Genomic DNA, 16077 nt, shown 5'->3' with positions numbered 1-16077 from the left:
TAGATCTGTATGATTAACTCTACAGATCTCACGATTCTTTCTAAAGACAATGTACTTGCAACAGAGTGAGCAACTCTGCAGAAAAGGTCCAGGGACTTGCTTTTGGTCCAACAGTAAGGCCATGGCAAATCTGGGAAAGGAATCTGGGATTCCTGCATGCCAAATCCCAGTTGCCATCACTTGATTATTTTCCTCTCTCTAAATACAAGTTTGAAATCAGGGAATTATTATTATGTTATTAGCAACATGGAAGACCGCTAGCCACTCGGATCAGGATTATCAGAAATAATAAATAGGATTGTTTGTACAGAGTGCAAATAATCACATCAACAGGAACCGGTTGTGAATTTTTTTTCTTTTTCTTTTCATTGCTCTAGTCCAAACCCCATCATCACTGAAATAAGACATTTAAGAGTCACTATTCATTCTCTTTGTCTGAGAGATGGTTGTTCACTGCTACACTGTTTTATCTTCTCTAAACTTCTACAGGACTTGGCTAGGTAGATTATTGTACTGTGTTTTCTTAAAATGTTAAATAAAATTTCCTAGAAAGTTGAATGATCTGCCAAGACATGTTACATTTTTGCTGGAGTGTTTCTAATAGCAAACCATCCCCCCACCCCTCCAAACTTGCAAAATAAAATATCTTTCCTTAATGAATCTGGAACTGAATTTGTCCAAAGAAAGAGAAGGAAAATCTTGTTAGAAAAGAATGTACATTAGTTTTCTCTGTTAGCATTTTACTCTTTCGTTGTTTAAAGTAAATATTAATAAAAGATCATTAAAAGAACTCATTACTCACAAACGCTGTTTTCCTCTTACTTATAAGAGGCAAACTGATTCCGTGGTTCTGATTTAGAGAAGTTCTGTGTTTGATGCTTTCGGAGTCTTGAAAGATTTTTACATTCATTGTTAGCTTTGGCTGAAACAAAGAAAGAATGAAACTTTCAAATCGTAAGTCCATTTTCCAAATGGATTTTCTGTGGGAATCGATATGCTTATATACATTTTTACCCATCCTCAAAGTGCCATAAGTCCTGTAAATATATATATATATATATATATATATATAGATGTTCCACTTGGAAGAAATAGAGATTGGTTTGATCTTTTATTTCAACTACTAATTAATTAGTATATTCTCTTTACTTCCAAAAAAGAACCCTTTGATAAGCCCTCCCCCTCCTCTGTAAACTCTTTCTCTCTCTCTCATACACACACACACGGATATGCTCCAGTTCTATCCTCAAGAACAATGTAAGACACCCAAGTTATGCGGAGTAGAAACTCAATCTGAATTTCTTTGCAGGTCTCCAGGTCAAGGAGTCTGCCAATGAAACCTATACTACCAATAGGCAGGTAGAGGGCTCCCTTGGTCTGTCTAAACTGCCCGTTTTCTCTTGGGACAATTCCAGGTAATCCCCGTTTGGTCAATTCCCCCAGAGGACTTAGCTATTTCTCTATAGATTTTGGAATCGCTAGAGGTAGTCAAAAGTGAGGTGCTTTCATTACAAATCAAACCGACAGACACATGAGAGATGCTCATTCCTTAGTCCATACCCTTGAAATAAGTAGTTTTTAGGAGGAGGAAGCATCCACAGATTAAAATTAAAGCACAAGGCATTATGCAATTTAGAACAACCAAAAATAAAGCAGGGTATTTAGTTCTGGATAATGTCCTAGTCTCTTCCTTAGGCAAAGTGAACCAGAAGACTGAATGATCTGGAGAATTTGGGGACAGTAGCAATTTGGATCATCAGACCAAGAGTTCCCTCTTCTTCTCCCCTCCATACAGACAGTACCCAGTTGCCTCAACTTCCCCTTGACTTTTCCCGTGTAGAGACGACTTATGTGAGCCAAGGTTTGCAGGCAGGGCAAACCTAGTTTGTATCCTGAGGGCACAACTGTTGTATTGTGTGCGTCCTGGCAAAATCACGGCCAGACTTAATCCTGAGTGCCTTGGCTTCTGTGGGCGTCAGACCCCACAGCATTATCTCCCCAAATTTGCATTAAGGCTGTTTCCTCTTTTATCGAAATGAATACCTAAAGGGTAGCGTTTCTCCTTCTTAATTACACATTTAAAATAATTTCCACACTATCGAGGAATGGGAAATTGCTAATATATTTTATATTGACTGGAAATGGTGACTGTAATTAGGGTGCTTCGAAAGTGTGGATTCTGGATACCACTGACGGTAATAGCTTCATTTATCATGTCTCAGCTTTGTTAGAAACTTTTTAATTCAGGGATCATTGGCTCGACAGACCGTGACAGCTTCCTTAGCTGGGCATGCTTCATTGACTCGGTGTGGCTACAGGACTTGGGTGGTAAGTAAGTGATCAAATAAATAATCATTATCTAAAGTGGGGTTAAAATACAGTTGTTTATGCTCATTTTGAAATGTGCGCAGCTCCGAGCCTGGCTATTTTTTTTTTTTTTAAAGAGAAATCAACGAGGAAGAAAATCCAACAGAAAAGAATCACTTTGTTGCTGGTATTTCTTGAAACGAGGGTGACGGTCTTTTAAAAGGAAATTATTATTAGTCTTCTCCTAATCGATGCAATTGTTTTTGGTGCCACACAGAGTTAAGAGAACAAAAATGTTATATTGTGAGGAAAATAATAACAGTTAGCCCTTGTCTTTTACAATCCTTTAAAAAAGCATTATATGGTTTGTTCCAAACAATAGTTTGCTCTGATTAGGTCACTTTGATTAAAAAAGACTATCACCCTAGCAGATGATTTTACTATAATTCCGTACAAGAGTGACCCGAAACCTAGAGATGTCATCTTCTCTGGATGTACAGAAACACTTCAGTCCTTGCAAAATCCCATTAGCTGTTGGTCATGGTCCATATAAGGCGTTAGGAAAATAAGGCCCAGTAATGAGACACTGTTAGAATGACAGTAGTAGATAAACAAAAAAGAAAAAACAAAAATAAAATCCTTTGGAACGGGCCCACAGACATGTGATAGGGATTTAAAAAAATTATTAAATTGATTGGTGGACATAATTTATTTCATCTATCATAAGCCACTAAACAATCAGAACTTTATACTTTCTCCTTTTGATAGTAATTACAAGCAGATATATCAAATGTGACTCTCATTTAGACTCCGGTTTGTAAGAACAAAAGTTATTATCAGAGCCAATTACTGTTTTACCTACATGGCTGCACAGAAGCAGAGAGTTCAATTTTCATCTCATCAGTGATTTTGTGGTATTTATTTTATTACTATACCACAAGCTATATAAGGAGGAAATAGCTTGTGCTATTAAACTAGAGTTTTAGTGTAAGATGCTAAGGTTTCTTTCTGAAGAACTTCTGAATTAAAAATTCTAGGCAGTTTACAAAACCAGCTCCCCAGACACAGGCAGACTATAAAATGATAAATATCTGAGCAGTAGATCCAGCACAGAGTAATCAAAATTGAAATGCTTGACAAAGAAAGTTGAAAGGGGCCATTTGCTTAATTTACAATGAGCTCAGTCCTATATTTTGGAGAGTGTTTAAGTTTAGAAAAGCACAATTGTCATAAACTGGGATTCAATGCTAACTGTGATTTCTGGGTTATTTGCAGCTTTCCAGACTGCAATCTAATAATAATTGCAGTATTTGTTAAGCACTTCCTATGTGCCAAGCACTTTTTTATGCATCTGTTAAACTCTTACTATGTGCCAAGCACTGTATCAAACGTTGGGGAAGATGCAAGATCAACAAGTTGGTAGCAGCTCAGTGTCCCACACAGAGCTCATAATCTTAATCCCCATTTTACAGAGTGGTAACTGAGGCACAAAGAATAATAATAATGATGGTATTCATCAAGAGCTTACTACGTGTCAAGCACAGTTCTAAAAACTGGGCACTGTTCTAAGAAATGACTTGCCCGAGGTCAACCTGCAGAGGTGGAGGAGCCGTGATTAGAAACCAGGTTCTCCTCACTTCCAAGTCTGCGATCTACCCTCACTGCTTCTCTGCTTGTAGTAAGACCTGGGTAATCAGGATGGACATAATCTCACATTGATAGGCATTCCTACTCTTGAAGATATAGGAGAATCAAGCTCATTGAGTCTGATTCTATTGTCTAAACATCAGAGGAGGGAGATTAAGCCACCCGCTGCATCCCTTCTAATAATAATAATTATGGTACTTGATAAACTAGGTGCCAAGCATTGTTCTAAGCACTGAGATAGATACACGTTAATCAGGTTGGACCCAGTCCCTGTCACCCATGGGGCTCACACTTTTAATCCCTACTTTACAAATGAAGTAACTGAGGTACTTTTAGACTGTGAGCCCACTATTGGGTATGGACTGTATATGTTGCCAACTTGTACTTCCCAAGCGCTTAGTACAGTGCTCTGCACACAGTAAGCACTCAATAAATACGATTGATGATGATGAGGTACAGGGAAGTGAAGTGACTTGCCCAAGGTCCCACAGCAGACAAGTAGAGGAATGGGGATTAGAACCCAGGTCCTTCTGACTCCCAGGACCAGGCTCTAGCCATTAGGCCACACTAAAGCAGGCAGGTGTTTGGCCTGAAACTTCACAGACATGATTGCAGGGTACTGCTGTGGTCTGTTACTCTTGCTGCCCATCCTAGTGTTAAAGGCGTAATCAATCAACCAATTGATCGTATTTATTGAGCAATTACCATGTGCAGAGCACTGTACTAAGCACTTGGGAGAGTATGAAATAACAGAATTGGTAGACAGATTCCCTGTCCCAGATAGGATGGGGTCTATAGTTGACATCATCACCACCCATCATCCCACTCTCAATTCCCAAATAACACTGGCATTGTACTTCCCAAGCGCTTAGTACAGTGCTCTGCACACAGTAAGCGCTCAATAAATACGATTGATTGATTGATTATCTCTGACACTAATCAAGTGCTCGTCTTGTGCCTTCGAGTCGTTTCTGACCCATAGCGACACCACGGACACATCTCTCACAGAACACCCCGTTTTCCACCTGCAATCGTTCTAGTAGTGGATCCATAGAGTTTTCTTGGTAAAAATCCAGAAGTGGTTTGCCATTGCCGCCTTCCACGCAGTAAACTCGAATTTCCACCCTCAACTCTCTCCCATGCCACTGCTGCCCAGCATGGGTGAGTTTTGACTTATAGCAATTGCCTTCCACTCACTATACACTGGCCAAGCTAGGAATGGAATGGATAGGCCTCTGCTTGACTCTCCCTCCCGTAGCCGAGACTGGTAGAGTACTGGAAACTCTCCAGGTGCAACCCTCAGAGGGGAGTCAAGTGCTTACTTTGGGTAAAAAACAAGTACTACATACTGGGAATAGGTACAAGGACATTGATGAATTAATAATAATAATAACAATAATAACTGTACTTGTTAAGGGTTTCCCATGTGCCAAGCACTGTTCTAAGCACTGAGGTAGATATAAGGCTGGAACAGTCCCGGCCCCACATAAGGCTCACACTCTTAATCCCCATTTTACAGAAGAGGTGATTGAGGCCTACAGAAGTGTAGTGACTTGCCCAAGGTCACACAGCAGACAAGTGGCGGAGCTGGGATTCAAATCCAGTCCCTCTAACTCCCAGGTCCATGCTCTAGTCATGAGACCACAGCATGACGTTGTGGCTAGAGCTCAGGCCTGGGAGTCAGGTCACGGGTTCTAATCTCAACTCTGCCACATGTCTGTTGTGTGACTTTGGGCAAGTCACTTCACTTCTCTGGGCCTCAATTACATCACCTATAAAATGGGGATTGAGACTGTGAGTACCAGGTGGGACAGGGGCTATGTAGACCCCAATTTGCTTGTACCCACCTCATGGCTTAGTACAGTGCCTGGTATATAGTAAGCACTTAAATATCACAGTGATTATCCTTATTATTAGACCAGGCTGCTTCTCATCTGTTTTGTATAGTTTAGGAGAAGTAACTCTAGAGGCAGAAGAGAGATCAACATCAGAGAACATTTTCCAGCCTTCGAGGACTATAGTAAATATGTGAAACAAATTAACATGGCAGTATTAAGTTTAGCACTCTGCTTTCAAATCATATAATCAATCAATGCTATTTATTGAGTGCTTCCTGTGTGCAGGGCACTATACTAAGCTGTTGGAGAGTTCAACGCAACAATTTAACAGACATTTCCCGCCCACATTGAGGGGATTCTACATATCTCCAACATTCACGTGTTCAAAGGTCAGGTCTTTTTTCACCCCATAAAATTTATCGGCCACTGGAAAGGACGGGTATGCAAACACAGAACAATATCCCCTAAATTATGTCTCTAGGATATTATCAGTCTTAAAATAATAAAATGCTTTTTTAATAATCTTTTTGCTGGGCTTTGATGGAGAAAAAAAATCCTGAGATAACCAAAATAATTAGTTCAGATTTTCTTAATTCATGCAATGCATTGTAGATCACTTGATTTCTATAGCCTCCGCACGCAGACATTAGGGTTTCAGATAAGTTCACTTGTAGCGAAATGAGTGAGGTTCCACGTGTAGATATTTCATATTTCAAGCATCAGAGAAGTAGCCTGCCCAGTGGATACAGTATAGGCCTGAGCATCAGAAGGACCTGAGTTCTAATCCTAGCTCTGCCACTTGTCTGCTGTATGACCTTGGGCAAGTTGCTTCACTTCTCTGTGCCTCAGTTAATTTACCTGTAAAATGAGGATTAAGACGGTGACCCCTATGTAGGGCATGGACTGTGTCCACCCTGATTAGCTTGTATCTACCCCAGCATTTAGTAGAGTGCCTGGCACATAGTAAGTGCTTAAGAAATACCATTAAAAAAACACAAAAAACAAAAAACCAAGAATAACTTTGATGTGCTCAGCCAGAGCTGCTGTACCCTGGTGCTATTATTTCTCCTCTGCAATCCTGGGATTAACGTAACTATCACACCACCACTGTGCTTTTCAAAATAGAAAAACCTTTATAAATAATAACTGCAAACATGTCACACTAACATATTTATGAGCAGGCTATTTGGCACGTGGCAAGGAACTCAACAATTTTACAAAGGGAAAATACAGTCTGTGATCATTTACTTGGTTTAGAGTTTACTGCAAATTGTTGAAAATGACCATTCATATTCCATTTCTACTTGTTGGGCTTTGTCCACCAATGATACCCCAGAATAGGGACAAATGAAAATGAAATGAGAAAAAATGCATACCTCTTCTGAACACGTACCCTTTAAAAGAAATCACCGATATTTCTCAATAGGATTTTTTTGAAGGAACAACAGGGTTCATAAACCATCCTTAATTACACTTCTTAATTGCAATTGAGCAACTCATAACTCTTCACCAGAGAAGCAAGTTTTAGTGGGAAGGAATTCAAAAAAAACAGCAATGCACTTTTGGGGGAAGAGTGTTTATAGTAGCGACTGGGGCTTACCTAGTTGAAAAGATAGGAAATGGGGAATTATAGGTGGTAATATCCCAGCTGGATTTCACAACTACTTAATAATAAAAGCTTTTATGTTAGTGTACTAGGCGTGCAGAACAGCTGGCAAAACAGCACTGTTAGTCAATTTCCTTTATAATGGGAAATTAGGGCTATCTTTTCTGTCAGTGAATATGCATTTTTAAGCAGATGTCACTGATATTAGAAATGAAAGGGCAATGGGGGCCCCAGCCCCCCGAGGTAAAGTGATGGGGGGGGGGGAGAAAACACTCAGTACCCCTTTCTAAATTAAGTTCATCCAAGCATGGAATACTCAAAGGCTCACATGACTATGTATTATATTTATATTAATGTCTGTCTCTCCCTCTAGACTGTGGGCTTGTTGTGGGCAGGGATTGTGTCTGATGTTATGTTGTATTTTCCCACACGCTTAGTAGAGTGCTTTGCACGCGGTAAGTGCTTAATAAATTCGATTGAATGAATGAATTATTTATGATCCATTTTGTCAATCCTAATTCTTTTTATTGCAGGTGAGTTTCATGCCTTTTTTTTTTTTAATGGCAGAGCAAATGTTACATTGTACCCTCCCAAGCATTTTGTACAGTGCTCTGCACTCAGTAAGTGCTCAGTAAATACAATTGGCTGACTGACTCAAAGCAAATCCACCACCAACAGCCTTGCCCAGAATCAACTACACTTTGGCTCCTCTTAGAGAAATCTCTTCCAGAATAGGTCACATTTTGACCTGGAAAATCAATCAGTCAATTGAGCAATCAATTTGTTATTTTTGAGGACTTTATTATTTATTGAGCACTTTCTGTGGGCAGAGCCCTATACTAAGCACATCATAAAAGAGTTGTTAGACGTTCCCAGCCCACAAACGTACATCTTAAAGTTTAAGAATAAATCATATGACTTTTAATATGTTCACAAAGATTATTTAGATGGAATACGCAAAGAATCTAGCTCGTACCTACTTGATTTGGCTCTTTTCTTAATTTTCTTTATTATTATATTCTTATTCATTCAATCATATTTGTTAAGCACTTACTGTGTGCAGAACATTGTACTAAGCGCTTGGAAAGTACATTACAATAGAAAGTAACAATTTCTGCCCACAATGAGGTCACAGTCTAGAGCAGAGTCTTATGCTTAGGATACTTTGAAATCAATGATTAAAAGGACAGAGCAGACTCCATATGAAGTTAGCCTGAAAAGATTATTACTCTTCGATTGGGAATGAGTGAACATGACTGAAAGCCTACTGAATCCTGTGGGGTGTGGACAAGATGAATATTTAATTATTATTAGCAGCATGGCATAGTAGGTAGAGCAGGGGCCTGGGAGTCAGAAGGTCATGGGTTCTAATCCAGCCTCGGCAACCTGCCTGCTGTGTGACCTTGGGCCGGTCGTTTCACTTCTCTGGGCCTCAGTTACCACATCTGTAAAATGGAGATTAAGACTGTGAGCCCCAGGTGAGACAGGAACTGTGTCTGTGTCCCACCTGATTACCTTGTATCTAACCCCAGCACTTGGAATAGTGACTGGCACAAATACCATCATTGCTATTATTATTATTATATCCTTCAAATTCTACAGCTTGGTGGTGGTGGTTCAAAATGAACCAAAAGAAGTATGCAGTGGGTATTGACTAAATTGAATTCTTTACTGAAGGAAGTCATGTCATGGGAAAATACCTATAGATTCCAGAAAGGTTTGGAAAAATAATCCTGGCTCCACCACTTGTCTGCTGTGTGGCCTTGGGCAAGTCACTTCACTTCTCCATTCTTCAGTTACCTCAACCGTAAAATGGGGATTGAGACTCTGAGCCCCACGTTGGACAGGGACTGTGTTCAATCTGATTTGCTTGTATCCACCCTAGCGTTTAGTACAGTTTCTGGCACGTAGTAAAACACTTAATGAGTACCATAATTATTATTACTGGATTGGTGGGAATAGTTAGGGAAAAAAAGATATGTCCCCTAACCATGGGGGTAGAAGTAAAGAGGGCAGTCATCACAGTACTAGAGACAGAATACTGGATTGGATGGGCCATTGAGCTACCCCAATCAGGAATCTTAGGTGGTGTTATTTTTTTAATTGGCCTCACAGACTGATAAGCTTATTGTTGGCAAGGCATGTATATGTTTATTGTTGTACTGTTCTCTCCCAAGTGCTTAGTACAGTACCCTGCACACAGTAAGCGCTCAATAAATATGATTGAATAAACACGTGAGGATGGAAAGCTGAATTTGCTCTGACTGGTACATTTTAGGGTAAAATATTCACTTTCATTTTATTTATTGTAATATTGTTGATCATCCTTTTAATACTGATTACCTCTTGATATTTTCTAGTGCTGCAAATAGAAGAGCCTAGGGGAAGCAAAATTTAATCCAAATCATATTGAGAGGTTTTCCTGTGAATTAACTATACCCTGTGAGTAAGCTAGGCAATTAAAAAAAACCCACATTTGCTCTTTCAGACCACTTGGGAACTATTAAATGCCTTAAAGTGATAGTGTACTTAAAGGCTCTTGGTAAAATGAAATACCTTGCCAGACTGCTTATTATCCTAGGTGCATCACCAAGGAAGTGGCAAGTCCAAAACCTGTCAGTTCTCCAATTCCCTTGTCATGGTTTTGGGGGGCTCGGAGTGGGGATGATTCAGTATTGGCCCTCTCTGGTTTGGGTCAAAAATGAACTACTCTAAGTTCCTGGTGGATCTGGGGCCATGGGCAATGGACTCTAGGAATCTAGATGATTCTGTCAATCAGTCAACATATCAATCACACTTATTGAGTGCTTATGGTGTGCAGAGCAATGTACTAAGTGCTTGGGAGAGTATGGTGTAACAGTTGATAAACACATTCCTTGCCCACAACGAGCTTACAGTCTAGAGGGGGCAACAGACATTAATAGAAATAAACAAATGACAGATACAGATATAAGCGCTGTATGGCTGAGGGAGGGATGAATAATAATAATAATTGTGGTATTTGTTAAGCGCTTACTATGTGCCAAGCACTGTACTTAAATTACTACTTGCCATGTGCCAACCTTGGCAATGCATCTACGATAATAAGCACTCTGGCAAGCTATTTCATTCTACCAAGAGATTTCAATACAGTATCACTTTAGGGCATTTAATAGCACTGTACTATGTGCCAAGTGCTGGGCGGATACAAGCAAATTAGGTTACTTGGACAAGTCATTTCACTTCTCTGTGCCTCAGTTACCTCATCTGTAAAATGGGGATTAAGATTGTGACCCCACAAGGGACAGGGAATGTGTCCAACCTGATTTGCTTGTATCCACCCCAGCACTTAGTACAGTGCCTGGCACATAGTAAGTGCTTATCAAATATCACAATTATTATTATGATTCTTAAGTCCATAACGTGTCCATTAGGTTGGACCCAGTTCCTGTCCCATGTGGGGCTCACAGTCTCAATCTCCACTTTACAGATGAGGTAACGGAGGCCCAGAGAATTGCAGTGACTTGCCCAAGGTCACCCAGCAGACAAGTGGTAGGGCTGGGATTAGAACCCATGGCCATGACCATTGCCAGGCCTGTGCTCTATCCACTATACCATGCTGCTTCTCAGGAAAGGCTGTGGGGCCCTGAATGGAGCCAAACTATTCTGGCCAAGTCACAGGTGTGGGCTTGAAAATTTCATATATTATCTATCTTAGACAAGGAAAATTTATCACTGACCTTTGATCCTGGAGAGATGTGGGGAAAGAATCTATTCCCTCCTGGGACCAGCAGAGCTTTATCCCTCGTCACTAATGGGAAAACTAGTGACTTCTTGGGAATATCACTTGGAAGCTTCCTAATTTAGGAAAGAATATGGAAAAAATTACATGGTGCTTTTTTCTTTTTCTGCCAAAGAAGATTCTTAGGTTTCTGTTTTAAACCCATTTATTACACTTCCTAGTGAAGATAACACTTATTTAGGAAAAATCATCCAGGGGCTTGCCATAAGGGTGGACAATCCTCAGGTTTCCATGCCCTCAAACTTCTGATGAATCAGACAATACCATTTAAATCTAATAAAGCCAGTTAGTATGAACAGGGAAGATCCATCACATGGTTGAATTTATATGACAAGCAGCTGACAGATCTCCTAGCCTGTGACACTTCTGGCGAGCGAAAAACAAATAATGCTAATAAAACTGCATTTCAGAATGACCGATGTTACGTCTATTCCAAATGGTGATCTTAATTTAAGATAAATGTTTCTACCATCAAATTACTTGGCACTTCTGTTTATTTTCTTTTTTCTTTTTCATTTTCAGGGTTGGACTGGCCTAGAGCTAAGAGAGCAATTAGCAGGACAACTCCACTGGTCTTTTCCCCTCTCTGACCTGACCGTTTGCCCATTCGTTGCTTAGATTATTTTCAATTCAATGTCATACCATTTTTCTGCTCTCTGAGGCAGGAATCTTGTGGGGCCTTTTTTTTAAATGGCATTTGTTAAGTGCTTACTATGCACCAGGCACTGTACTAAGTGCTGGGGGTAGGCACAAGCTAATTAGGTTGGACACAGCTTGGGTCCCACATTTTCCAGATGAAGTACTAGAGGCCCAGAGAAGTGAAGCGACTTGCCTGAGGTCATACAGCAGACAAGTGGATTAGAACCCAGACCCTTCTGGCTCCCAAACTGTGCTGTATCCACTAGACTATGGTTGTCTTATCTTATGCCGTTGAGTCATTTCCGACCCATAGAGACACCACGGACACATCTCTCCCAGAACGCCCCACTCTCCATCTGCAATCAGTCTGGTAGTGTATCCATAGAGTTACCAAGAATTTTCTTGGTAAAAATATGGAAGTGGTTTACCATCGCCTCCTTCCACGCAGTCAACTTGAGTCTCCAACCTCGATTCTCTCCCATGCCGCTGCTGCCCAGCACTAGTGAGTTTTGACTTGTAGCAGATTGCCTTCCACTCGCTAGCCACTGTCCAAGCTAGGAATGGAATGGGTAGGCCTCTGCTTGACTCTCCCTCCCTTAGCCGAGACTGGTAGAAGACTGGAAACTCTGCAGATGTAACCCTGAGAGGGGACTAGACTATGCTACTTCTCTTGAGTAAAGCCCTGGGATCTTTCCAAGGCTTGAATTGGCTCTCTGGAGAGGAACTGTCATCCCCCAAGAAGCAGGGGGTTCTGTACCTTCACTATCTGTAGATAAATAACAATGGCATTGTTATCTAGAGAAGCAGTGTGGCCTAGTGGATGGAGTCAGAAGGACCTGGGTTCTAATCCCCACTGTCACGCGTCTGCTATCTGACCTTAGGTAATCCCCTACTTCTCTGGGCCTCAGTGCCCAGTATGAAACTGAGGCACAGAGAAGCTAAATGACTTGCCTAAGGTCACAGCAGGCAAGTGGCAGAGGCAGGGCTAGAAGCCAAGTCCTCTGGCTCCCAGGCCCAGGCTTTTATCCATTAGGCCATGTTGCTTCGATGATTGCCACTATAACACTACAGAACTGAATCAGCTATATGAAACACCCATGGTATAACTTATAGCAGCATGGCGTAGTGGACAGATCACAGGCCTGGGAGTCAGAAGGTCATGGGTTCTAATCCCAGCTCCACCATTTGTCTGCTGTGTGACCTTGGGCAAGCCCCTTCACTTCTCTGTGCCTCGGTTACCACATCTGTGAAATGGGGATTGAGACTGTGAGCCCCTCGTGGGACAAGGACTGTGTCCAATTCAACTTGCTTGTATTCACCCCAGTGCTTATAACAGTGCCGGACACAAAGTGCTTAACAAATGCTATTATTATTATTATTATTATTATTATTATTATTATTAATCATCCACATTCACTATTGAGCAGAAAGCTGTTCCCTCCACACACTGCTTTCCATTCTCTTTGCTTGGTTTTGTTCTTGCTTTTGCTCAAATGCCTGCTCAGTGGGAGAGCAGGATGAAAATTACTGTGCAGTTCTGGTCCAGACGCTATGTACCCTTTTAATGTCAATAAGCAGGCAGTGGTACTTAATGAAATTCTGTGCTGATACTGTGAGGAGCTGAGTAAAGTACTTGCAAGCTAGTATGGCTACAAAGGAGACAACATCCAAAGAGCTAAAACTGGAATCTCTACCTTCAACACAGGTCAGTGGTGAAGATGAGAGGGAATATACCTAGAGCTCTTCGAGAAGCAGCATGGCCTAATGGAACAAGCATGGGACTGCGAGTAAGAGGGCCTGTATTCTAATTCTGGCTCCACCATGTGTCTCCTGTGTGACCTTGGGCAAGTCACTTCACATCTCTATACAGTTACCTCATCTGTAAAATGGGGATTAAGATTGTGAACCCCATGTGGAACTGGGACTGTGTCCAACCTGATTAGCTTGTATCTATGTCAGTGCTTAAAACAGTGCCTGGCACATAGAAAGGGCTTAACACGTACCATAAAAAGGTGACACATTCCCAGCCCACAGGGATTTTAAAGTCTGGGAGGGTCCCTCAGATCAGAATGTCAAAAACTGTAGCAATGGCAACATGGGATTGAACAAGGGATTGAGAAGCAGCGTGGCCTTGTGGAAAGGGCATTGCTCTGGGAGTCAGAAGGACGGGTTCTAGTCCTGGCTCCACCACTTGTCTGCTGTGTGGCCTTGGGCAAATCACTTGGCTTCTCAGTTACTTAATCTCTAAAATGGGGATTACGACTGTACACCCCATGAGGGACATGGACTTTATCTAACCAGATTACCTTGTATCTACCCCAGGGCTTAGTACAGTGCCTGGCAAATAATAAGCACTTCACAAATATCATAAAGAAAATTGAAGGCAGAAAAAACATTAGGGTGCCAATTTTGTTCTCTGCTTCTTGGGCAAAACTCCTAGTCAAAGGCGTGAGAACCAGGGGAATAACGTCAAGATCTGTCTTTTGATAGTCAACTCTCCTGCAGCGAAAAACTTAGTTTTACACATTCCTCATATTAGCCGGAGACCTAAAATGAGAGTTTTACTCACCATTTGGAAAGTGGATGAGGATGTGATGCCTTTTCATCCAAAGAAGGAATGGTTAACACTTGGCGATTTACGGCATTCAGATATTCCTCAACGTGTATCTGTTTATAAGAGTCAAAAGTTGAGGTTACTGTGGGGAACTAATAAACCCTCAACTAAATCGCTTGGTTTCATTACATTAACAATCTGGATCTTTCATTCATTCGTTCATTCAATCGTATTTATTGAGTGACTCGTAACAGCATAAAACACAATAGACAATGTGTATGTCTGTGATCATTACGAGGCGGTCTTAAAAGGCTATGGAGAAGGATCATTTAGTGGATGGAGCACGGGCCTGGCAGTCAGAGGACCTGAGTTCTAAGCCCACCTCTGCCACTTCTCTACTCTGGGCCCTTGGGCAAGTCATTTAACTTCTCTGTTCCTCAGTTACCTCATTTGTAAAATGGGGATTAGGACTGTGAACCTCATACGATTGAATGAATGAATATGGGACAGGGACTGTATCCAATCTGATTACCCTTAGAACAGTGTTTGATATGTAATAATGATACAAACAAATACACTGATTATTAAGGTCCAAGATGAAATGACTTGAACGATCCAAAAAGAACAATAAATACCCTGGGTGGCAAGATTTTAAGCATCTTACTGCACTCCAGAAATGGAATTTAAATAAAGACAAGAATTTCTATAGGTCTCTTATTTACTAAACAAGCAGACAGGCATGGAGACATCTATTTCTTCGGTCTATTTTCTCAGTAAATACCTGAGCAATAATCTGGACCTTAGTTTCGCTGTCCTTATTGGCTACTTGGGAGAAAAAAAAATAAGCAGTGTGCCTAATGGATAGAGCACGGGACTGAGAGTCAGAAGAATCTGGATTCTAATGCCAGCTCTGCCATTTGTTTGTTGTGTGACCTTCAGCAAGTCATTTCACTTCTCTGTGCCTCAATTGCCTCATCTGTAAAATAAGGATCAAGACTGTGAGCCCCTTTTGGGACACTGACTGTGTCCAATCCTCAACAGCTTATACCTACCCCAGAGCTTAGTACAGTGCCTGGCACATAATAAGTGTGCCACTAATATCATAAAAAAATTATATGGTTTAGCAGATACAATAGAGGATTACCAGCTAGGAGGAGGGTCAGACATGAAGGAAATAAGGGCCATACATAAAGAGGATACTTTTCTAAAAAAATCAGGAGGCCCATTTTGCCAGAGCCTCCTTGATTCATCAGCCAATTATATTAGTGAGGGGATTGATCATTTTTCTTCACTGTGAAGTCACCTTCTATCTGCATTTCTATTGTAAAATTCTGTACCACTCACACACAAAAAAACAGCATTTTCCTTTTTGAAAGACTGTTACCCTTTTTGGCATTCTCCTCCAATGCAATTCTACATACTTTTAATCCCAATTCAGTTCTTTTAATGGCTGTTTCCAGAGTTTGAATGTCCAGATGCTCTCCATTTTCTCTAACTGGGGTACGAGTTAATTTCTCTTTAAGTTGGTGAAGGTCTTCTTGAACCTAGGGGCACAGACAGTGTTTCAAATATTGGAAAAAAATGGCATTTACTCAAATTAGAAAAGATTTATTCCCATGTGAAAAGCATTTCTTCAAGCCAGCTAGTAGAAAGAGCATAGGCCTGGGAGTCAGAGGACCTGGGTTCTAGTCCCAGGTCCACCACT

The 16077-nt window shown here is 40.9% G+C and overlaps 1 protein-coding gene and 1 non-coding gene across 5 annotated transcripts in view; both read right to left on the bottom strand.

The window, feature by feature from the left end:
* Positions 1–16077, bottom strand: part of IQCH (IQ motif containing H) — a 164092-nt gene that overhangs the window by 132114 nt on the left and 15901 nt on the right. For 3 of the 4 annotated variants that reach the window (XR_005456323.1, XR_005456324.1, XM_038766816.1), the window contains exons 2-5: positions 15794–15916; positions 14388–14485; positions 11118–11235; positions 803–922 (exon numbers count right to left, since the gene is read on the bottom strand). Coding sequence is in view for 2 of the 4 variants with exons in the window: in XM_038766816.1 (XP_038622744.1) it covers positions 803–922; positions 11118–11235; positions 14388–14485; positions 15794–15916 (459 nt within the window). In the remaining 2 variants the exon portion in view is untranslated. Of the gene's footprint in view, positions 1–802; positions 923–11117; positions 11236–14387; positions 14486–15756; positions 15917–16077 lie in introns of all 4 variants that reach the window. The other variant, XM_038766817.1, reaches the window with a different exon arrangement.
* On the bottom strand, positions 12331–12468 carry LOC119946292. Its single transcript, XR_005456398.1, has one exon. It is a non-coding gene; the product is annotated as a small nucleolar RNA SNORA7 (small nucleolar RNA).

Source organism: Tachyglossus aculeatus, chromosome 26 (genome assembly GCF_015852505.1).
Source record: "Tachyglossus aculeatus isolate mTacAcu1 chromosome 26, mTacAcu1.pri, whole genome shotgun sequence".
NCBI lineage: Eukaryota > Metazoa > Chordata > Mammalia > Monotremata > Tachyglossidae > Tachyglossus > Tachyglossus aculeatus.
Note: the sequence above shows the minus strand (reverse complement) of the source record. Positions and strands in the feature narration are given on the sequence as shown.